Source organism: Mirounga angustirostris, unplaced genomic scaffold, assembly GCF_029215605.1.
Source record: "Mirounga angustirostris isolate CCGP_5_RB_7025 unplaced genomic scaffold, mMirAng1.0.hap1 SCAF_1, whole genome shotgun sequence".
NCBI lineage: Eukaryota > Metazoa > Chordata > Mammalia > Carnivora > Phocidae > Mirounga > Mirounga angustirostris.
This window is the reverse complement of record NW_026991709.1, coordinates 118,607,743-118,632,956: the sequence shown is the minus strand read 5'-3', so window position 1 is coordinate 118,632,956 and position 25,214 is coordinate 118,607,743. Positions and strand designations below refer to the sequence as shown.

The following is a 25,214-nucleotide window of genomic DNA, read 5'->3' as shown; positions in this document are numbered from 1 at the left end:
CAGGTGTACAATACAGTGATTCAGCACTTCCATACAACACCAGTGCTCATCACAAGTGCACTCTTCAATCCCCATCACCTGTTTTACTCATCATCCCCTCCACCCGCCTCCCTCCTGGTAACCATCGGTTTGTTCCCTGTAGTAAGTTTGATATGTCTTTCACTTTATTCCCTATGCTCCTTTGTTTTGTTTCTTAAATTCCACATATGTGTGAGATCATATGGTATGTTGTCTTTGACTGACTTAATTTGCTTAGCATAATACTCTAGCTCCATCCATGTCATTGCAAATAGCAAGATTTCTTTTTTATGCTGAGTAATATGCCAGTGTGTGTGTATGTGTGTGTCTGTGTATGCATGCACATACCACATCTTTTTTTTCCCAAAGATTTTATTTATTTATTTGACAGAGAGAGAGACAGTGAGAGAGGGAACACAAGCAGGAAGAGTGAGAGAGGGAGAAGCAGGCTTCCTGCCGAGCAGAGAGCCCGATGTAGGGCTCGATCCCAGGACCCTGGGATCATGACCTGTGCCGAAGGCAGTCGCTTAACCAACTGAGCCATCCAGGCGCCCCCATACCACATCTTCTTTATCCATTCAGCAATTGATGGACACTTGGGCTGTTTCCATGATTTGGCTATTATGGATACACATCAGATTGCATGTATCTCTTTGAATTAGTATTTTTGTATTCTTTGGGTAAATACCTAGTAGTGTGATTGCTGGATTATAGGGTAGTTCTGTTTTGTTTCATTTTTTTTTAAGATTTTATTTGTAAGTAATCTCTATGCCCAGCAATGTGGAGCTCGAACTCATAACTCTGAGATCAGGAGTCACATGCTCCATATAGACTGAGCCAGCCACGGGCCCTGGTAGTTCTGTTTTTATTTTTTTGAGGAACCTCCATACTGTTTTCCAGAGTGACTGCACCAGTTTGCAGTCCCACCAACAGTATGAGGGTTCTCCTTTCTCCACATCCTCACCAACACCTCTTGTTTTTTGTTTATTTTAGCCATTCTGACAGGTGTGAGGTGATATTTCATTGTAGTTTTGATTTGTATTTCCCTGATAAGTGATGTTGAGTGTCTTTTCATGTGTCTGTTGGCCATGTCTGTCATCAATGGAAAAAATGTCTATTCATGTCTTTTGCCCATTTTTTTAATTGGATTATTCATTTTTTGGGGGTGTGATTGTCAAAACCCATCTGGCACATTAGAGGTTTGTGTATTTCATTGAATGTCATTGTTTTTTCCTGATTTCTTTTAGTTAATATGCATGATGAAGTGTTTAGGGGTGAAGTATACATACTGACATCTGGAACTTGAAATGCATTTAAAAAAAAAATGGTGAATAGATACAAGATATAGTAGAATGTTAACTGTAGAATCTAGGTGTGTTTATGGATGTTCATTGACGTTTGACCTTTCTGTGTATATATAACATTGCCAACTGAATATTAGAGAAAAAGAATACATTTTTAAAAAAATATTTATTCATTTGAGAGGAAGTGCGTGAGTTGGGGAGGAACAGAGGGATTAGGGACAAGCAAACTCCATGTTGAGCAAAGAGCCAGTCTCAGGCACTCGATCTCACAACCTGAGATCATGACCTGAGCCGAAATCAAGAGTCAGATGCTCACCCCACTGAGCCACCCAAGTGTCCCGAGAATACATGAATACATTTGTTTCTCTTGATTGTCTTTCACCAATTGTGGAGTCTTTCCTATAGAAAATGATTGTTTATCAGTTTTCTTACCAGTCCTTTTTCAGTGCATTTATATATATGTATATGTCTATTCTTAGGTGTGTGTGGGAGTATATATGGAATATGTAGGAATAAGTAATTTTCCACTTTTACATGAGTAGTAGGAAGAATGTATGTTCTAAAACTTGCTTTGCCCCCATTAATGTGTCCTGTGTTTCCATGTCAGTGTGTATTTATCTCATTCCTTTGAATCATTACATAATCCATAGTGTAGAGCTATATATCCAAGAGATACATATATATTTTGTTGTTATGGGCGCCTGGGTGGCTCATTGGTTAAGCGACTGCCTTTGGCTCAGGTCATGATCCTGGAGTCCCTGGATCGAGTCCCGCATAGGGCTTCCTGTTCGGCAGGGAGTCTGCTTCTCCCTTTGACCCTCCCCTCTCTCATGTGTTCTCTCTCATTCTCTCTCTCTCAAATAAATAAATAAAATCTTTAAAAAAATTTTTTTTTGTTGTTATGAATATTCAGATTGTTTCTAATTTTTCTCTTAAAAGTTGCTGCTGTGTGTATGTGCCACTATTTATCTAGGGTAGGTAACTGAGAAATGGAATTACCTCTTTACAGGATATGTTTATTTTTATATTAATAGACTGTTCTCCTTTATATAATAGACCGAACCAATTTATTCTCCCACCAGCAGTGGATAAAAGTACTGGTTTCCCTTCGACTTTCTGAGCATTGGATATTATCACCCTTTAAAATTTTTTGCCAGTTTGATGGGATTCTGATACCTGGGTGGTTTAATTTGCAATATCTCTGGTAACTGCAACTGAGCATATTTTTGTTAGCTCAGTTTCTGTTTCTTTGTTGTTTTTTACGGTCATTCTCTTTGCTCTCTTTTGTCTCTTAATTCTTTTATTTAAAAATATTTGTTTTAAATTAACATCACAAATTTAACAATCTTTTAATGGGCTGTTCCTAATCACTTAACCCAAAATATATTGAATAATCCATTATTTCCTCACTGATTTGAAATGCCAACTGTCTTACCTGTAAAACTTCATCTTATGGATCTTGGATTTTGTTATCTATATATCTGTTCTTGTGTCATTCTCACAATATTCACACATGTAAGCTCTATGTGAGCGTTTGTAAAATAAAATACATGTGTGAAATTGGATACTGTCTGTCCAGTTTTGGTATCATATATGCTGGCCTTATAAAAACCATTTAGGTAACTTACAGAGCATAGTAAAAGGATAGTTTATAGAAAAAGTCTATTCCTTGAAAACTGGGAGAACCAACTAAAGCCATTTGGACATGGTATGTGTTTTAGGGTTAGAGCTCTGTTTATTTTTTGTAAAACCTTGTGATTTGGAAATGTTTATTTTCCTACAATCATATATTTCATCTATTCTCAGGTTTGCTAATTGAAACTGGTTTTATTGATCAAATTAAATATTTTTGCATTTATTTCTATTTCATCTTAAATCTCCCACTTTCCTTGAATTTATTTTAGTCTTGAATTAAAAACCTGGCTCCTTTTTGTTAACCTTACCTGCTTTTTAGTGAATGAATCTAAGGATTTTCCTTTGCTTCTGCTCTGACTACATTATTGTTTTGAGTTTTGAATATTTCAGGTTTCGTTGTCTTTTTAATCCAAGGATTATTTAGAAGTCTATTTTCTAAATTTTTGTTTTAATTTGTAATATATTTACTTTGGTTTTAGAGAATGTAGCCTTTTTTTTTTTAATTTTTTAAAAGTTTTTAACTTTTGTTTTTGTATTTTTTTTTAACTTAAGTCATGGTCCCTTCAGGGACAGTGTTCCAAGTTTGTAAAGAGTGTATTTCCTGGTGACTACAGAAGTTCTACATGTATTAGGTAACTGTTAGTTGTGTTGGGGTTTTTTTTTTTTTTTTTTAAAGATTTTATTTATTTATTTAACAGAGAGAGATACAGCAAGAGAGGGAACACAAGCAGGGGGAGTGGGAGAGGGAGAAGCAGGCTTCCCGCGGAGCAGGGAGCCCCATGTGGGGCTCGATCCCAGGACCCTGGGATCATGACCTGAGCTGAAGGCAGACGCTTAACGACTGAGCCACCCAGGCGCCCCTAATTGACTGATCTTTTAGTTTACAATAATTTTTCCTCAGTTTGGAATAGATTTCATTTTTCGCCAGTGAGATATGTCAGTTATAGTTCTCTGCCATAGGTAGAGCCTGTTTTATCTTTTTAGAAGCATTAAGAATTTTCTCTTTATGTTTGGTGTTCTGAAACTTCACCTGTGTCTGGGTATTGGATGTTTTCCAGTATTTTTCAGTCTTTTCCAATTTGTTGGAACTTGAAATGCATTTCACAAAATTTGTTACTTCTTTGTAGATTTGTTACACAAAATTTGTTACTTCTTTGAACATTCTTTCACTTCTTCCCTTTTCTGATGGAATTTCTTTTAGATTTGTTGTTGATATTCTGGTTCTGTCCCCCATGTCTCAATAATTTCCATATATTCCCTCCCTCTTTTTGCCCAGTGTTATAAAAAAATCTTGATTTGAGCTTTTAGCTCACTGAATTTTTCTTTAGCTGGCCAATTCATTAGGTTAGCCTTTCTCCTAAGTATTTGTTTTTTTAAACCACTTTATTAACGTGTAAGCTGCACATATTTAAAGTGCACAACTTGAGTTTTGATACACTCACATATATGCATATATACATATTATACTCGTGAAGCTATCACTAATCAAAATAACGAACATAATCATTACTCCCCAAATTTCCTCTTGCCCCTTTGTAATCAGTCCTCTCTCCCTACTTCCCCAGTCTCCAAGCAAAAATAAACCTGCTTTTTGACACTTCAGTTTGTATTTTCTAAAATTTTAAATACATGGAATGTACTGTGTACTTTTTTGGGGTGGGCGAGGAGGGGCTGACTTCTTTCATTTAGTATAATTATTTTTGAGAAATAGTTCATGAATAGTATCCCACTGTATGGCTATACCAGAATTTACTTATTAATTCATCTGTTGATGTGCATATCAATTGTTTGTACTTTTTAGTAATTACAAATAAAGCTCCTATGAATAACCATACACCTTACCCTCTGTGAACATGTGCTTTTATTTTTCTTGGTTAAATATCTAGGAATGGATTAGCTGGATCCTATTGTAGGTGTATGTTGCTAACTTTTCAAAAAATTGTCAAACTGGTTTTTTTTCTTCTTTTTAAAGATTTTATTTATTTATTTGACAGAGAGAGACACTGCGAGAGAGGGAACACAAGCAGGGGGAGTGGGAGAGGGAGAAGCGATCCCGCCGAGCAGGGAGCCCGATGTGGGACTCGATCCCAGGACCCTGGGATCATGACCTGAGCCGAAGGCAGCTTAATGACTGAGCCACCCAGGAGCCCCCAAACTGATTTCTAAAATAGGGCTTTCTCTCTTTGTTGTTGTTGTTTTTTATTCCCACCAGCAGTGTATAAGAGTTCATTTGTTCCACTGCTGGGCCATCACTTATATTGTCAGTCCCTAGGTTTTCTAGCATTTTGGTGAGCCTGTGGTGGCAGCTCATTGTGGTTTTGATTTGCCCTTCCCAGATAACTAGTGATTGAGCACCTTTTCATGAGCTTATTATTTGCAATCCTTACATCTTTGATGAAGTTTTTGTTGTGGGCGCCGGGTGGCTCAATCGTTAAGCATCTGAGCCTTCAGCTCCGGTCATGATCCCAGGGTCCCAGAATCGAGCCCCACATCAGGCTCCTTGCCCCGCGGGAGGCCTGCTTCTCCCTCTCCACTCCCCCTGCTTGTGTTCCCTCTCTCCCTGTGTCTCTCTCTGTCAAATAAATAAAATCTTTAAAAAAAAAAAATTTGTTTTGTTGTAAGAGTTCTTTACATATTCTAAAGGCAGGTAAGTCCTTTGTTGGTTACATGTTTTGTAAATATTTTCTCCCGGTCTTTGGTTTGCTTTTTTATTTTCTTAGGTGTCTGGATTTTTCTTTAGAATTTAACTCTTCTCCAATTCAGCTTATCTAATGAGTTTTTTATTTTAATAATCAGGATATGAAATCTGATTTTTTAAAACTATCCTTTCACCTTCTCCTCTGTATTTTAAATATATTTATACTTTTTTCCTTCTTGCTCTATTTGCACCCACTTCTTCTGGGTATTAGTCACTGTCTTTGTTGAGCTTGATACTTTATCAGATTAGTTTTTTCTCAAATATTTGGTGATTATTGGTTCTCTGCTCCTCCTCTTTGTTTCCGGTTATAGGAATCTGGGATGTAGGTAGCATATGCCAGCCAAAAGCTAGTCTAGGTATGGGGACTCTCTACTCCTTTAGGTTTTCACCAACCTACCCAGGGCATTGCCAAGTTTTTTAGCCCAAGCATCCACTCCCTGCTCCCACTTCAAAGTAGATGTTGTTGCTACTGTTAGTAGTTGCTTGACACCAGGGGCAAGTGTATATTGGGGGGTAGGAGCAAAGTTACACTCAATGTGGCTGATCCTCTAGTCGTCTGGTCTTTGACTCAGAGCTCCCTCCTCTTCTCCTTCCTTGGTGGGCCAACTCACTTATTTCTGGGAAGCCTTCTCTGATGAAATCCCTTTCCTTCCTCTCCCTGCTAGAGATGCCTCATTCTTTCTTTGTCTTTTTTTTTTACCCTAGCACTTGATGTCTGTAATTCTTTGTTTATACGTCTGTCACTTGTGATAACTAAACTCTTGGAGAGAAGGAACAGATCTTACTCTGTAAATTTCTATCACCTGGAGCAACATAGAATCCTTGAATGATATTTTTCAGACAATGGGAGTTTAGGTTATAAAAGGTAACAACTTGGGGCACCTGGCCGGCTCAGTCAGAGCATTCAACTCTTGATCTCAGGGTTGTAAGTTCGAGCCCCACATTGAGTGTAGCGATTATTTAAAATTAAAATCTTAAAAAACATTAAAAAAAAAAAAAGATAACAACTTGAGGCTGCCAGGGAGAGCAGGCCAGGTAAAGGTACCACATGGAGAGGTACTGATCTGAATGTCTCTTACTAGTAGGCTAATCTTAGGCAGGTTATTTAGTCTTGTTTAATTATTTTAATAAACTTATAAGATACAAATGCATGTGTATATGTACATATTTTTATTATAAAAATAGTACATGCTGATTAGTTTTAGAAAACCTTAATAAAAAAAGATTTTATTTGAGAGAGAGGGAGGGAGAGAGAGAAAACACAAGCAGGGAGGAGGGGCAGAGGGAAAGGGAGCCGACCCCCTGCTGAACAGGGAGCCGGATGCGGGGCTCAATCCCAGGACTCTGGGATTATGACCTGAGCCGAAGGCAGACGCTTAACTGACTGAGCCACCCAGACACCCGGAAAACTCACCCTTTCAGTGGGGATTTTTTTTTTTTTTTTTTTTTTTTAAGCCAAGCCAGGGGCGCCGGAACAAATCATTTTTTAAATAGGTGGTACTGGGACAACCGGGATCTACATGCAAAACAATGAAGTTGGACCCTTTCCTCATGCCATATATAAAAATGAACTCGGGGTGCCTGGGTGGCTCAGTCCATTAAGCGTCTGACTCCTGATTTCATCTCAGGTCATGATCTCACGGTTGTGGGATCAAGCCCCATGTCAGGCTCCATGCTCAGGATGGAGTCTGCTTGAGATTCTCTCTCTCCTGCTGCCCCCCCCCCCAATCCCCACTCACATGCAGTTCTCTCAAAATAAATAAAATATTTTTAAAAAATGAACTTGGGGCACCTAGGTGGCTCAGTCAGGTCTTGATCTCAGGGTCATGAGTTCAAACACCATGTAATTAATTAATATTTTAAAAATAAATTTAAATTTTTTTTATAAAATTGAACTCAAAATAAATCAAAGACCCGAACATTAGAGCTAAAACTATAAAATTCTCAGAAGAAAACAGATGCACATCTTCATGATTTTGGATTAGGCAATGGTGTTTAAGTATGACACCAACAACACAAACAACCAAAGAAAAAAATAGATAAGTTGGACTAGTTAAGGTTAAGAACTTTCTGCCTTAAAGGGACCCTATCATGAAAGCAAAAAGATCCCACGGAATTGGAGTAAACAATTACATGTCTGAATAGAAGCTTGTATCTTTAATATATTTTAAGAAAACCTTTTAGAACTTAAATAAAAAGACAACTTAATTTAAAAATGGATCCAGGATCTTAACAGACAGTTCTCCAAAGAAGATACAAATGGCCCATAAGCTCATGAAAAGATGCTCAACATCATTAGCCATTAGGGAAATGCAAATTAAAGCCACATTGAGATACTACTTCACACCCACTAGGATGGCTGTATAAAAAGACAAAAACTGGGGCACCTGGGTGGCTCAGTTGGTTAAGCGACTGCCTTCGGCTCAGGTCATGATCCTGGAGTCCCGGGATCGAGTCCCACATCAGGCTCCCTGCTCAGCAGGGAGTCTGCTTCTCCCTCTGACCCACTCCCCTCTCATGCTCTCTGTCTCTCATTCTCTCTCTCGCAAATAAATAAAAAAAACAAAAACTGTTGATGAGAATATGGAGAAATTGGAACCCTGCTGGTGAGAATGTAGAATGGTACAGCTGCCTTGGAAAACAGTCTGGTACTTATTCTAAGTTACTATAAGACCTAGCAATTCCCCTCATAGGTGAAGGGAATGTGAATTATACCTCAATAAAACGTAAACTTTAAAAATACAAATATATCAAAAAATTAAAAAATACAAATATACAAAGGATTTTAAACCTGTACTTGTCCATAGGATTTTTTTTTTTTTAATTAGACCTCTCTTTAAAAAACTGTGAACAGAATGCTAATTTATTTACCAAGGGGATGCAGTTTCTCGTCATTAGAGTTCTGAGGAGGGGCACAGTCCTTTAGTATCTAGGTACCATCAAGTAACTAGGAAGTTCGCAGAAGTTAGGGAATTAGATCACAGGGTCTTAAAGTGTGTTGAGTGGATATGTATGTTCAGGCCTTGAGGAAGCTTAGTAACTTCCCATGTGTCCAGATTATGTGTCCTGGCATTATATAATAAAGAATTTGTATGGTGTTTGTCCCAGGTGCCTGGCACAGAGGTTCTAAAAACCATTGGAATTTCCTGATGGGAGTTATCTATATTATGCTAATGGAGTGACTCATGGTAGGCCCTTCAATAGCTTCTCTGGGGTCTGGTCCTTAGAAAGACCAGTCGTGTGATTAAAGGGCTGGGACTTTGAGCTAGCCTGAACTTTAGGGAGGGAAGAGGAGGGGGCTGGAGACTGGGTTTAATCACATGGCCAGTGATTTAATCATACCCTCGTAATGAAACCCCAGTAAAAACTCTAGACACTGAAACTTAATGGAGCTTCCAGGTTGGGGAACACATTAATGTGCTGGGAGGGTGATATTCCCTCATTCTGCGAGGATAGGGCATAAAAAACTGCATTCCCTCCCAGACTCCACCCTGTATGTGTGTGTATCGTTTATAACAAAACTGTAATCTTAAGTGTAGCCCTGAGTTCTGAGTCCTTTTAGCAAATTCTCAAACCTGAAGGAGTATTGGGGGCCTCCCAGATTGGTAGCCAGTTGGTTTAGAAGTTCAGGTGGCATTGGAAGGGAGGGCATTCTTGTGGAGGGCCATGCCCTGAGCTAGTGGAGTCTGAGCTACTCTGGGCGGTTAGTGCCAGAACCGGATTGATTGTCGGACACTCAGTTGGGGTTTAAACAAAGTGGCTGGTCAGGACCTATATTTCCTTCCCTGAATGACCTGGAGTAAACCTTGGCCAGATTTTTTGCTGCTTAGTTTCTTTTATAGACTCCACATTAACAAACCTCATTCGTGAAAATGTTTTTTGAGAGTAAAGTGTAATTGATTAGGTTAAGATTTAAACCTTAAATTTAGCCTTAAAGCCTAGTTGCAGTATCATTACAAAAATGGTTCTAGTTTTGTTGTTGGCCTTTTTTCACCCTCGAAGTTTGTTTTTATGTTGTCAAATTTCTTGACTTTTAGTTTCCTTTCTATAATGTGAATATTTAGATATTACTCTTACCCCTTTTTTTCAGATGGGAGTAGATACTTCTCCAAGGTCACAGCAAGAAAGTAAAGTGGTCAGGCCAGGATCTCAGTCTACATCTGACTCCAGCATAGCCTATGCATGTACCCACCCTGTTCCATGGCCTCCTGCTGAATCTGTCCTACCATCCTTTTCCTCAACAAAAATAAAATGAGAGAGAAGAAAGGGATTTAAAAGTTGGGGCTTCTCAAGGAACAGAAATGAAGAGCAGAGAGTCAGTTCCTATGTTAGAGAACTGTAGAAGTTTTTAGCCATTTGATAGTTGTTCTATTTGCCCTTAGATCTTAACGAGTGTAAATCCAGAAGTAGCATTTATTGTGCTTCTATATATACTATTAGAATAATGATAATATAAAAACACCAAGGGCACCTGGGTGGCTCAGTCGGTGAAGCGTCTGCCTTCGGCTCAGGTCATGATCGCAGGGTCCTGGGATTGAGCCCCACATGGGGCTCTCTGCTCATCAGGGAGCCTGTTTCTCCCTGTCCCTGTCTACTGCTCTGCCTACTTGTGCTCTCTCGCTCTCTGTCAAATAAATAAATAAAATTCTTTTAAAAAATTTAAAGAATAAAAACACCAATTATGACTTTAATTAAGCCTTTTGGTATTTCATATTTATTGTGAATAAACATCTTTGGTTATAATTCTGCTGACCTCATACTATTTAAAATGCTGATGTTTCTTCAGAGTTTAGTGCATGTTAGTTTCTTTAGTTGGTTAATGACTTAAGGAAATTTTTTTTTTAAAGATTTTATTTGTCAGAGAGAACACAAGCAGGGGGAGCGGCAGGCAGAGCTAGAAGCAGGCTCCCTGCTGAGCAGGGAGCCCGACGCAACACTTGATCCCAGGACCCTGGGATCATGACCTGAGCCAAAGGCAGACACTTAACCAACAGCTACCTAGGCATCCCTAAGGAAATTCTTGAAGGATTTTAAGCTGGGGAACATCAGTAATATAATCATGATTTAGGCTTCATTTGCTGTTCCCTGCTTGCATTAACTAGAATTGATACAGACGTGGCACACTGAACAGGCTCCATCTGCACCATCCATTACTAACCTAGGGTGCCCCCAGTTTGATCCCCCATCAGTGTGTTAAGCCTATCTGCAAACTGCATCTAAGGAGCTGTATATAAGAGTAGTAATTTACAACTTGTTTTTCTAGTATTTTATTTTCTTAGTAGGAGAAAGGAGGTTAGGTTGCTACCCTTATGAGTGATCCTTCATATATTTATATTTATAAGTGAGGTTAATTTAATTTTATTTTTTTTAAAGATTTTATTTATTTATTTGACAGAGAGACAGCGAGAGAGGAACACAAGCAGGGGGAGTGGGAGAGGGAGAAGCAGGCCTCCCACTGAGCAGGGAGCCCGATGGGGGGCTCGATCCCAGGACCCTGGGATCATGACCTGAGCCGAAGGCAGACACTCAACGGCTGAGCCACCCAGGCGCCCCAGTGAGATTAATTTTAAATATTAGGTTTGGGTCTTAGCAAAAGGAACATATTCAAGTAGAGAACTCATTTTAGTGCTGGAAATCACTTCTATTCTTATTTTTATACTCCTTACATTCATAGTTGACTTAATGGCCACTAGTATATGGCATCAGATTTGAGACATGGTTATTAATTTGTGGGTTTTTTTTAAGATTTTTATTTATTTGACAGAGACATAGAGCAGGAACACAAGCAGGGGGAGTGGGAGAGGGAGAAGCAGGCTTCCCGCGGAGCAGGGTGCCCGATGTGGGACTCAATCCCAGGACCCTGGGATCATGACCTGAGCCAAAGGCAGACACTTAACGACTGAGCCACCCAGGTGCCCCTGTGTATTTTTTTTTTTTTTTTTAAGATTTTATTTATTTTAGAGGGCAGGGGCAGAGGGTGAGGGAGAGGCAGAGAATCCCAAGCAGACTCCACATTGAGCTCAAAGCCTGACATGGGGCTCAATCTCCTGACCCTGAGATCATGACCTGAGCCGAAACCAAGAGTTGGACTCTCAATTGACAGGCACCCCAATTTGTGTATCTTTTATGAACATATCTCTTTATAGAAGTTTTAACACTTTTTCATTGTGTAATGGTTCTTTAGAAAGCATATTTGGATATAGCTTGTTCGTGCCTGTTTTATGTGTATTCACTTTGTAACTTTTTACAGATTTCATTTACATTATTTTTCCTGGAAATTGAAAATCAAATTTTGAAAATAGTATATTACTATATTGGGATGACTTAAACACAGCTAAATAATTAAACTCTTAGCACTTTTGTTTCACACTTACCTACTGCATCAGTCAACAAACTGCCATGGCCTCAATCTGCATGTTTCTGTAGAGTTTTATAGAGTGTGGAACACAGCTGACACTTGTTAGTCAACCATGGTCTGTTGAATGGAGGATTTTAACTATTAGTTCTTATAAACATCTAGATCTGAAAGAATTATTTCTCCTATATCTCATTAAAATAGCCTTTGGGCTTTGCATGTGTTTCATTTCCCTCTATAGTAAATTGAGCACTTCTTTGAGATTGGTCTTCCTTTTCTTTTTCTGCAACAGGATCGCTGTGTGTGGTAGGGAAGTGATGCTATCTGAAGGTGACACGCTGTCCTCCTTTCTTCCTTCTGTCCTCTCGTTCCCTATTTTGGCCTCCTGGTAATTGGGGCAAGGGAGGATGGGTGGATGGTAGTCTAAATTAAGGTGAAATTGCTTTAATTATTTCCCCTTTACTTGAAGGTGGGGGAGGGGTGGGCAGTTTCCTGCCCACATTTAAGAAATTAAAGTTACCTAGCTTTTGGCACTATCTGTTTTGGGGTCATGGGGTCTTTTGAAAATCAGAAAAACATTGTAGAGCAATTCTCCAGGGGATAAAAAAATGGGTATATTTAGAAATACATTATACCAGAAATCTCAAAAACTCTGAAGTTAATCCTTGCCTGGGGGTGGTGGGAGTCCATAGATTATAGATAGGAACCTCTGCTCTGGCCCCTGTGCTGGTAATAGATTCAGGCAGACAAACAAGTATGTTCTTAAGACTGGGAAATAAAGCTGATGTTAACTCAGCTCCAGGGAATTAAATGTTTCCACTATTGCTGTATCTGGGGATTTATTATCTTTCGATCAATTTTGCAACATTTAAATATAAATGTGTGACTTTATTCTAATATATAATCTTGATGGTGACCACTTCTGGTGTTAGAACTTTGAATGTAGACATTTAAGAAAATGGTTTAGATATTCCCAAAATAAGTCACTGGCTTAGGATAGATTTGTTTTAGTGTTTCCAGATTGTGAAGGAAAAAAGACTAAGCCCTTGATGTTGAAACTTAGGTATGCCAACTCTTGCTTTTTGCTTAGCAGTAGAGTTACGAAGTCCATTAATTGGGGCACTTTTTCTGGTCTTGTCCTTTCTTCGCTTTTGGGTGAGACTTCTACTTGACTAGTGTTTCCTAAACATTATTCGTTGAATACCATCTTCATGATTTGCCTTCTGTGCACATTTCTTGGCTGTTCTTCAAGGCCACTCACTTTATAAAACTTAAATTTATGCAAATAATTATTGTGAAATACGGGATTGAGGTACTAATTCTTTTCTGTTTGACGCTTAAAGGAACATGTGCCTATGAGGGTTTTATTCCACCTAAAATCATCTTTTTATCTCACTGGAGGACATCAAGTTCATTTTGGGAAACATTCCCCTATATGCTGAGGTTTTAAAGCTCTGACCTTGAACCAGAGTATGATCATGGAAGCTATCTGTATCCAAGTGTCAGTGGGGATGAGGGGTCCTGGGATGGGTGGGTGCTGCCTGCTGAAATACCTTTTGCTTGGGCAAATTTGTATTGTTCTGAATATGGAGATTTTTGGCTGTGTGCATGGCAAAGCTTGGAATCCTAGCCTTATAACAGTTGGTTTATTTCTTTAATATGCCCCCCATACCTCCCACACACATGCAACATACGTGTGTATCTCCAATTTTCCTAAGTTTTATTTTCTTTTGCAGGTTTGATCTTGCTCTTCTACCTAGTCTTTTATGGGTTCCTGGCTGCACTCTTCTCATTCACAATGTGGGCTATGCTTCAGACTCTGAACGATGAAGTTCCAAAATACCGTGACCAGATTCCTAGTCCAGGTAATTATATTGCAGTTTTTGTGGCTTTTCACTAAATTTGGTTATACTTTGGGGTGCCTGGGTGGCTCAGTTGGTTAAGTGTCCGACTCTTGGTTTTGGCTCATGATTTCAGGGACTTGAGATCAAGCCCTGCGATGAGCTCCCCACTGAGTGGGAAGTCTGCTGCTTTCCCTCTCCCTTTGTCCCTCCCCCTGCTCATAGCCTTGCACACGCACGCTCTCTCTCAAAATAAATCTTTTTTTTTTTTTTTAATCTGGTCATACTTCACTGTACATTTTTTACATAGGTAAAAGTTAAACTTTGGGGTTAGGTAATGTGAAATTTTTGATTTTTTTGTTTGTTGTTTAATATTTACATACTGATATAAAGACCTTTAATATTTACATACTGATATGAAGACCTATAATATTTACATACTGATATAAAGACCTGAGCTGATAAATCTTGAGTCCTTTGCCAGGAATAAGCAGGAATGAATATGGAGAATTATAGTGAAGCCAAATTTGACCAATATGGTTATGAGTGGCTTTTGTGAATATTGTGTAGCATTTCACTTTGCCTTGAGTAATTTACTTATAAAGTATATAGTTTAGCTCTAGCTTGGGCTAGATAGCATTCGTCTTGTAAAATACAAGCATCGTATCTTTAATTGCTTAATATGGAAGTGGTAAGAAATACTAAATAATGATACATCAATAGGGAATAAAATGAGTATACTCTTACCTTACTGTGTTTAATTCTTGTCCATTGATTGTTGGAAGGAAAAAAAATTCTCTAGTATACTCCACCACAGAAAAAAATCTTAACTGAAACACTTGTTTAAATCATATTTTCTTCCTCCTGATTTCATTCTTTTAAAAGTCTTTTGAATGCCAGCTTTGCTTTTGTTGAACATGGCTCTTGTCCTCAAGGTGCTGGCAGTTTTTATAGAAGAAGATAACAATGTGCAGAACTCCAGTATATGTAATTCCCCAAAATGTGAACAACTTCTTGAGATAATGGAGAAGAGCAGGCTCCTCATGGAAGAGGGGGATTTGGATAGCAGGCAGGGTGGGCAGGCAGGCCAGGGAAGGTAAGAGTGTCACGGGAGGTTTCTTTCTGGAGCAGTGATTCTCATCCAACAATGATTGGCTCCTGTGGGGCCTTGTAGTCTTGTCTAGAGACAGTTTTGGTTGTTAGAACTGGAGAGGTGCTGCTGGTGAGCAGAGGTAAGGGATGTTGCTAAACGTCCTACAATGCACAGGACAGCCCCCCGCCCCTGCAACAAGACTTATCCAGCCCAAAATGTCAATAGTGTCAATGCTGAGGAACCCTGAATCTAGATCCTTGCTCACAGCATGGATTCGTGAGCCTTATCAATAGCCAAACTGCACCAGTTTCCCCAAGCATCTTTTCTTGGAACATTTTGTTCTAAGGATTTTTCCTTATTTTGCTGCTAATATTTGCGCAAACGTCAGGAATCACTCTTCTCTTTTTTAGTTTATTTGACCAAGTATCGGAGACTAGCTCCATGCTCATTTCCCCCTCATCTCTCACTGTTGCTCTGTTTTCTTTCTAGATTTATTTATTTTGAGAAAGCAAGTACTTTGTGCACGTGTGTGAGTGGGGGAGGGGCAGAGAGAGAGAGAGAGATCTCAAACAGACACCGTGCTGAGTCGGGAGCCCAACATGGAGCTCCCTCTCACGACCCTGAGATCATGACTGAACTGAAATCAAGAGTCAGATGCTTAACCTACTGAGCCACCCAGGCACCCCTACGTAGCTTAATTCTAAAACAATTATTTTTCTTGCTACCTAAGTTATGTGACTTTATTACCACTGAACATGATCCAGTCTATTTCAGAAATATTATCCTGTTTATAATCACATGAATAATAAAAGCAATAAAATGTGTTCCACATATTTCAGTTTCAAACTGAGTTATTTAAAATTATTTACAACTGGGGCACCTGGGTGGCTCAGTTGGTTAAGCGACTGCCTTCAGCTCAGGTCATGATCCTGGAGTCCCGCATCGGGCACCCTGCTCGGCAGGGAGTCTGCTTCTCCCTCTGACCTTCCCCCCTCTCATGCTCTCTCTCTATCTCATTGTCTCTCAAATGAATAAATAAAATCTTAAAAAAAAAAAAATTAAAAAATTATTTACAACTGTATTGTAGTACTTCAAGTCTTATCAGTAATTTAATAAACATATGCACATATATATGTATATTTAATATTGGATGAATATATATTAGCTTGTTAAACAAAATTTTCTCTTTACAAAGTGATTATGGTTAATATCTTTTCTTTCTACTTGTATTTTCTACAGTATATATAGTATTTAAAACACTGGGTTTTTTGCATTGACCATATTTTTAATTTTAAATGACATTTCAATAATATTGTTTGTACCTGGTAAAATAAATGCTAGTTTGAAATTGGTACATATAAGTAACCTGTACATACATATAACATAAACACGTACGGCTCCTCACACCCTGACAGACATGCACATTGTCTGCACATATTCTCATACTCCAGTGGTTTAAATTGGAAGGAGATAGAGGAGTTAATTGTAGTCTTTACATTCTCTTGATGTCCTTTCATTTGGGATAAGGCAAGACTCTTTGGAGGAATTAAGCATACCGTGTCAAAATGCACTTGTACTACACACATGTGCCATGGTTTTTTACTTACGAGTTGCAAATAGGCTGTGAAGTAGCAAGTTACTAGGGGTCCAAGAGCATTGTCAGGCAAGGTCTGAGAAGTAACTGCTATCAGGAATTCAGTTTTAGGGGCACCTGGCTGGCTCAGTTGGTAGAGCATGTGACTCTTGATCTCAGGGTTGTGAGTTCGAGCCCCACATTAGGTGTAGAGATAACTTAAAAAATAAAATCTTAGGGGCGCCTGGGTGGCTCAGTCGTTAAGCGTCTGCCTTCGGCTCAGGTCATGATCCCAGGATCCTGGGATCGAGCCCCACATTGGGCTCCCTGCTCCGCGGGAAGCCTGCTTCTCCCTCTCCCCCTGCTTGTTTGTGTTCCCTCTCTCGCTGTGTCTCTCTCTGTCAGATAAATAAATAAAATCTTTAAAAAAAAAAAAAAACTTAAAAAAAATTCAGTTTTATACTTTCAGGTCTTTTGTAAATTAAATCATTAAAACAGTCCCTTAGAAATTAGTCATGTAAAGGAATGTAGTCTTTTGTAGTCTTTGTGTAAAGCATAGATATCTTCCTGGTTTTCTTTAAAATTTCTTTAGTTTAGAAATCAGGATATTTTATGTTGGATTTTTCTTAAAGCTAGGTGTTTTCTTTTTTTTTTTTTTTAAAGATTTTATTTATTTATTTGAGACAGAGAGAACGAGAAAGAGAGCACATGAGAGGGGGGAGGGTCCGAGGGAGAAGCAGACTCCCTGCCGAGCAGGGAGCCCGATGCGGGACTCGATCCTGGGACTCCAGGATCATGACCTGAGCCGAAGGCAGTCGCTTAACCAACTGAGCCACCCAGGCGCCCCAAAGCTAGGTGTTTTCAATACAGTTATGTACAAGCTGCCTTGATTCTGTTACTTTTTTACTTGGAGGATATTCTATCTTCCTGCTATAAAACCTTAAAAAATAAAAATTTCATACATATGCAGATGGTCATTTAATAATGTTGGACAGTAAGACATTTTATTCCTTCATTTAAGACTTACAAAAAGTCTTAAAACGCTATTGTAGATACAAGATTTTGCAGTGGATGGAAAACCAGGCATAGGAGATTATCCAAATACAACTGATCTCTGGTATGTTGATGTAGGTGAATGGAGAGTTTAATTAGGAGGTCTTCTGTGCTGAGTGTAGACTAAGATTTGCTCTGCCATGTAGGAACACTGTTTCGTCATTATTTGGGTACCACTGCATCTAGTTTAACTTAAGATTCATGCAAACCCAGCACAGGCAAGTAAAAAAACTGGATCTGATCTAAAATGTAACACTGTATGTTAGCCATACTGGAATTAAAATACAATGAAAAAAAAAAGAATTAGATGTCTGGAAACTAGAACAACTCTTGTTATTTGTAAATTTTCAGATTCAGTGCAAGGCATGGCATCTCTAATAACTTTGATATGGGAAATGTTTAGAGACTAGTGAAAATTTCAGGACTGTTTTTAAGCCTGGGTGCAAGGCTGAATTAATAATCTAGATCTAATGTTTTTTTTTTTAAGATTTATTTATTTATTTGAGAGTGAGAGTGTGTGTGCGTGCAAGCGGGGGAAGGGGCAGTGGGGCAGAAGGAAGGGGAGCCTGACCTGGCAGACCATGACCTGAGCCAAGAGTTGGATGCTTAACCAACTGAGTCACCCAGGCACCCATAGATCTAATCAGTTGGAAGCCTGATTACCTTTCTTACAGATAAATATGCTTACATTTTCTTTTCATAAACTCATTCAGCATGTTCTGTATACATGGATGTTGACTCCTGATATGAAACTGTTGGTGGTTATATTCCAAACTCATCATGTGAAAACCACATTTTAATTATAGAGCAGTGTTTGTTATTGAAGGAAGAATAGTTTACCATAGAGTTAAAATTGTATATAGGCCTCTTTCATTGAGTAAGTTCTATGTTTCCATACAGTTGTAATTTGAATGACAGAAGTAGGGAGACTGATTGGCTAAAATTTTTCTCCTGTTAATAGCAAATTGGCAAAACCTAAAAATATTTGATAGAAATAAATGAAAATAGGAAGTACAAACTAAAATCTATAACTTTTTAAGTCAGGAACAGAGCAATTATAATTACCTGTGGATAATCAGGTTTAGGGGAGGTTTTTAACTGATAATGTCAGATTATTTTGAAGATTTGCAGTTCTCTTTCATTTAAATATCTGTGCCTTCATAATCAGGAGTGAGAAGTTCTTCTTGATAATTTCAGCATATCTGTGAACACAGTTTTCCATATAATTTAATGAGATCTGCCCTTTAGATAGCAAGGAGAAAGAAGAGAATTTCCTGCAGTTAATTTTCCCCCTTTTTCTTTTATCTCTTTATAGGACTTACAGTTTTTCCAAAACCACAAACTGCATTGGAATATTCATTCACTGTGTCTGATCCCAAGTCCTATCAAGGGTACATTGAAGACCTTAGGAAGTTTCTAAAACGTAAGTATGTTTTCTTAGAGTGAGGTAGAAGATGTTAGTTATTAGCGAAACCATATGATAGTGATTACTTTTAGAAAACCAAATAATGATTACTTTTAGAAACATCTTTCTTAGAGTCTGTTTTACCTTTTTTTTTTTTTTCTGTTAAACACAGTCCACTGAGAGGACTTGCAAGTAGATTTTATAATTAGTCATAAGAATATTCTAACTTATGGAAAGACATAGGGGTCTAAGCCAAGTGGGCAGTTGATTTGACTTTTCTGTAGTAAGTGCATGAATAAGTCTGTTGAGACATAATGTATTTATATCTGCATTAAAAAGTATTTAAAGCAAAACTAAATCATACAAAATAATGACTCTTAAGTATTTGGATCTTTTGGATCCCATGTACTTGTGAAGGGGAAAAGGAATGGTATTTATCATTTAAAAAAACAAAACCAAATACCTATCCACTGTGGGTTTTGGAGTTAGCAGTCTGTAATAGTCATCCTAGCCCAGTTTTTCCTCTTGTTTTGTTTAACTTAACTCTGTGGTATTAACATACACATGAATAATCATCACATGCCCTGGCCTGTTGCTTCTTGATCACCTCACCTCTTCCTTGGGCACAGAGCTCTACATTCAATCCTTAGAACATATAGGACCCCATTGCCAAAATGACAGATTAATAAGGCTTTCCTGACACAACCTTCTCGTTTGCCTGTTTAACTTTCCCTCACTATTCTTCTACCTCACTGGGACTTCCACTTCACTGACTGTTTTATTTTATCCCAGCCCCTTCTCCCTAACTTCCCTTTTTAGCAAGCTTATTAATTCCATGGTTTTTCTTTCTTTCTTTCTTTTTTTTTTAAAAGATTTTATTTATTCATTTATTTGAGAGAGTGAGAGAGAGAGAGAGCACATGAGAGGAGGGAAGGTCACAGGGAGAAGCAGACTCCCCGCCGAGCAGGGAGCCCGATGTGGGACTCGATCCTGGGACTCCAGGGTCAAGACCTGAGCCGAAGGCAGTCGCTTAACCAACTGAGCCACCCAGGCGCCCTTTCTTTTTTTTTTTTTTAAGATTTTATTTATTTATGTGAGAGAGAGAGAGAATGAGAGAGAGAGAGCATGAGAGGGTCAGAGGGAGAAGCAGACTCCCTGCTGAGCAGGGAGTCCTATTTGGGACTGATCATGACCTGAGCTGAAGGAAGTCACTTAACCGAGTCACCCAGGTGCCCCTAATTCCATGGTTTTTCATTTCATTTTTAGTTTTGCCAGTACTCTAAAATCCCTCACCTGTCAGTCTGTCATAAAATGCACATGGATGAAGCCATGTAATTCTCCTAGATGAAACCATATAATTCTTGGATGAAGCCCGTTCTTTGAGGCTGCACCCTGAGCAGGCTGCTGAAGACTTTCCTCAGGACTAATCAGCACGATGAATATTTTACCACCTCCCTCAAGTGGACCAGCTCTACTACCTGGCAATCCCATTGAATTTCTCTGGATAATTCTCTGACGGGATTATTTCTAACCTCTACTCAAACCTCTAACCCGTTACCTTTCCCACTATAACTCACTTCATATAACCTGCCTTCCTCCTTAAAGAAATAATGGAAGTACTCAGATAGGAATTCCACCAGTTTTCCCATTACCAGTAAAACAGACCTGTAGTTACAGCCATTTTGTCTGTGATATTTCTCCTGCTTTGATGCCCTTCCTCGCATTTAAGGCCACCTGTACCAGTCCTCCTTTTTGGATCTTCTTCTTTCAGTGCCTTGGAAGCATTATTAACTATTCCTTCTCCAATATATACAGAGCCTCACTTTACTGGATCCAAGTCCTTGACTTCTCTTGTCTTAAATCAAAAACCTCTTGATCCTACACCATCCACTTGGCTGTCTTTCTAAATCTCCTTCCCTTGATAGTTTGTTAAGGATGTTTTTGTCAGAATATAATCCATGATTTAAAAATCCAATAGTAAAGAAAGGTCTATAATGAAAACCATTTCCTGTCCTCCTTTTTAGCTGCAATCCTATTAATTTACTCAACAAATATTTTTGGAGGGCCTTCTTTGTGTCTAGCACTCTTCCAAGTTCTGTCAGTGAACACAGGAAACATGTTCATGGAGTCTGTAGTCCAGAGGTGCATGGGAGGGTGATGAGTGCAGTGGAGGGACATGAGGCACAGATGGAGAGATGGGAAGGGTTACAGTTTTGAACAGGGTGGTCTAGGAAGGCCTCATGGAAGGGGATCCTTGAGGAAGGATCTGAAGGTGAGGGAACTAGCCCGAGGCTTAAAATGTCACGGTTTATCAAGGAAGTGAGAGGGGCTGGATAGAATAAGCCAAGGTGAAAGTTGTAGGAGCTCAAGGTCAGGGAAGTAAAGGACGAGTAGGTTGTATAGGTCTTCAGAGGCCATCGTTAAGTTCTTTGGTTTTTAAGCTGACCAAGTTGGAGGTTTTTAGGCAGGGAATAACATCATCTGACTCGAATTTTTAAAGGATCACTCAGGCTGCTTTTTTGAGACTAGGGGGGGAAACAGGGAAGCTAGTTAGGAGGCCATTACACTAATCCAGAGGAGTAGAATGGTGGCATGGCAAGAGAGGAAGCAATGGAGGTTGTGAATAATCTGATTCTGGATACATGTTCAGTGGGAAAGAACTTCATGGTTTTGAACTTTCTCTTACGGTATTTTTGTCTGTATCTTTAAATATTAAATTTTCCTGCTGGTTCTTGATTTGTCACTTTTATACATCATCTTTACTTCCTGCCATGACAGATGACAATTTACCTCACATGCCTCAGACGTCCCCCACCCACCCACCCACCGGGTTCAATAATTGAATTACTATTTTTAGTTTCATTATTGGTCACCTTTTTATACTTAGTCTTTATGTCTTATTCTATCATCTGTAGACACTCTTCTGACTTCCTTATTTTGTACACTGTCATTTGAGGTATCCTCTTGAGTCCCTTTTTTTTTCTGGAAAACTCTTTAGAGCTTTTCCCCTCCTGCCATAGTCTGTACGGGTAATTGTTTAGGCCTTTAACTATCCAGCTGTCATTTTGGGGACTCCTTTTTATCACTTTAGTTGGATCCACTGTTTCTTGGCTCATGCCTTCTTTTTTCTTAATTTACTGCCTAGTTTAATGGGGTATATCTATTTCAAGTAACTTCATAAGAGACATGAGATGTAAATTTTGAGTCCTTTCATTTCTGAAAATGACCTAATTCTGCATTTATAGGTGATAGTTTAGCTGTATATAGAATTTTAGTTCCTTTGTTTTTGCCTTTTTCTCCTCTGCAAGGCTGGTTTTTTAATTCTGTTTCTAAATGTATTTCTTTTGGGTTCTAAAATTTGTTTTGGTTTCAGTCTCTAAAATAATCACTTTACTGGGAACTTGATGGGGATCTTTCAGGATGAAGGCTTAGGTTCTCCTGTTCAAGGAAATTATTACTTTGATAATTTCCTCAACTCAATTTTCTGGTTCTTTCTAGAATTACTCTGTTAGTTGGGTCTTGGATCTCTTGTTTTTCTCTCATTTTCTGTTTTACTGTATTATGCTTTCTAGGGGACTTACTTTTAACTCGAATTTAACCTTCAACCCCTCCTCCCTTTTAACTTTCAGTTGTCATTGCTGAGTTTTAGGAAAGCCTTTCTCATGTTAAAAGGTACCATCTCTGTTTAAAAGATACATGTTTTTTTTTTCAATGGATACCGCTTAAAATTTAAAGTTTTATTTTGTTCAGATTAACCTTTTTCCTTTCAGGGCTTTCCTTTCCTTTCAGGTCTTCCCTTTTCCTTTCCTATTTTAGGCTTCCCTTTCTTTTTCTTATTTTAGGCTTTCGTCAGGTATGTATAGGGCTCTTTGGTTACTCTGTCTGGGATTAGTGATCTATGTCCCATCATGCCTTGGACTTGGGGGGAGGGGAGTCTTCATAATCTGACCATTCATCATTACAACTCCTTGCATTAGAATGATTTTGTATTGAAGTGGAACATGGCATGATACAAAAATGGTCACTGATGAACTGACCTATACCAAAAGGTATATGCAGTCAAACCCTTGGGGGAAATTGGTGAAGGCCTCGGAATATTTCTTGCAAAATGATCTTTATGATTGTGCCACCAAAGGCAAAAAGGAAGTGATGAATGTCATGAGGTACCTATTGTGTTGTAGAAGTTTAACCCTATCTTCCAAATATTTGAATCCTCCTTTTAAAGGAGTACATAATTTACATTGTTTTTTTTGTTCTTGTTTTTTTATTTATTCATGAAGGTCAGAGAGAGAGAGAGAGAGGGGCAGAGGGAGAAGCAGGCTCCCCGCCCAGCATCTGAGCCACCCAGGCGCCCCTAAATGAGTACATAATTTACAATTATATCCTAATTTTTGATAAATAAAAGATGAAACCAAAGATATTTTGACAATTGTTTTCCAAAGTAAAGATCTACACTTTCGTATAAACACATTTACTGGGGCACCTGGGTGGCTCTGGTGGTTGGGCATCTGCCTTCGGCTCAGGTCATGAGCCTGGAGTCCCAGGATCGAGCCCCACGTCGGGCTCCCTGCTCGGCGGGGAGTCTGCTTCTCCCTCTGCCTGCCACTCCCCCAGCTTGTGCACGCACACTCTCTCTCTCTCACTCTAATAAAATCTTTAAAAAAACTCCACACATTTACTTTGAAATTTTTGTTCCTGTTTTGGTTGAATTCACTTTAGGTGGCCTTTTTCTGGTACCAGTTCTACCCACACACCAGTAGTTCTTACTGAGGTACTGCTGTAGCCTATCTTAGCTGTTTATGAGTATCTCTCAGTAAACGCATTCGTTGAGGGCAGGACCACATCAGCCTTGCTCACTGTTGTGCCATTCTTGCCTAACACTGCGCTAGTGTGGAGCAAACAGCCAAAAACCCATTATGTATCTTTCCCTCTCCTTTCTTCCCCATCTCCAGGTTGTGACCATTTGACTCCTTTATCACTTGGCGTTTATCTAAGATGTTACCTCTGTTTCTGCTAAAAACACCCTTCTCTAAGTTAACGTTAACTCACAGGTGCCCCTTGACGCTCAGCTTTGTTGCAGGCCCTGCAGACTAGACTGCCATAGCACTATATATCTTTAGGCCCTTCAGTTAGGATTGTTAGATTTAATGTCTATTTTCCCCATTATACTGTAAAATCCGTAAGGGCAGCCGCAATGCCTTTTTATGTCCTCACCACTATCTTTTTTTTATGGGAGTATAGTTGACACATAATGTTACCTTAGTTTCAGGTGTACGACACAGTGATGTGACAAGTTTATAGGTTACCACCGCTATCTTTTGGGCCATGAGCATTGGAGGCATTCAGATAAAGCTATAGCCGGGGCTGGCGCCACCTAATGGTGACAAAAGAGACTGATCTGTAATCCAGCTGGTGTCCTTGTTGAAATGGAGTAAACATCAAAAAAGTTAAGGGAACAAACTTAACATTCTTTCCCCAGAATAATCTGGTAATCAGCATTGCTGTTTTTGTTTTTGAAAAGTGTCATCCAAAGGATGATGTGTTCCTGGTTGTGTTTAAGAACTGTTTCTGGCTGATCTGTGTACACATGTATGTTTCCTTTTTAGCATACAAGTTAGAAGAACAGAAGAATCTCACTGCCTGTCCTGATGGAGCACTTTTTGAACAGAAGGGTCCAGTTTATGGTGCATGTCAGTTTCCTCTTGCCTTACTTCAAGCATGCAGTGGTGTGGATGACCCAGAGTTTGGCTACTCCAGAGGACATCCTTGTGTTCTTGTGAAAATGAACAGAGTATGTACATATTTTGCTGCTGCTGCTGCTTTTTCTAGTAGCCTCTGTGAAGAAGCTGGCAACTATTTTTTATCTCATTTAGGGGCGACTCGCATAAAAGATTAGCCATGGTATTAACTGACCTTTGGAAAATACAGAAAAAAACTAAGGCTGGCTCATTAAATCATGGATTAGGGAAGTACAACAGCGTCAGCTTTTCCCTTCTTAGTTATGTGCATTTAGGCATAGGTGAATGCTTCAAGGGGCAGGTATTCAGGTTGTCATAACCAAAGCATGGTTTTTTTAATGTGCAGTGCTCATCTTTGAGTTTTGTATTGTAATATTTAAAATTCCATTGAGAATCTATAAGGTCTTGGTTTAAACTTTTTCTGAATATTTAGTAGCAAAGCATAGTTTTATAGTTTATGTACATATAATTAAAAAGTAGACATAAAAATAAAACTGCATT

General features: G+C 38.9%; 1 protein-coding gene across 2 annotated transcripts in view; it reads left to right on the top strand.

Annotated features, from left to right (window-relative positions):
- The window catches only part of ATP1B3 (ATPase Na+/K+ transporting subunit beta 3), a 44,037-nt gene that overhangs the window by 10,294 nt on the left and 8,529 nt on the right, over positions 1-25,214 (top strand). Inside the window, exons 2-4 of one of the 2 annotated variants that reach the window (XM_045903644.3) lie at positions 13,747-13,875; positions 18,886-18,993; positions 24,582-24,766. In XM_045903644.3, the coding sequence (XP_045759600.1) occupies positions 13,747-13,875; positions 18,886-18,993; positions 24,582-24,766 (422 nt within the window). The remainder of the gene's footprint in view (positions 1-13,746; positions 13,876-18,885; positions 18,994-24,581; positions 24,767-25,214) is intronic. The other variant, XM_064586982.1, reaches the window with a different exon arrangement.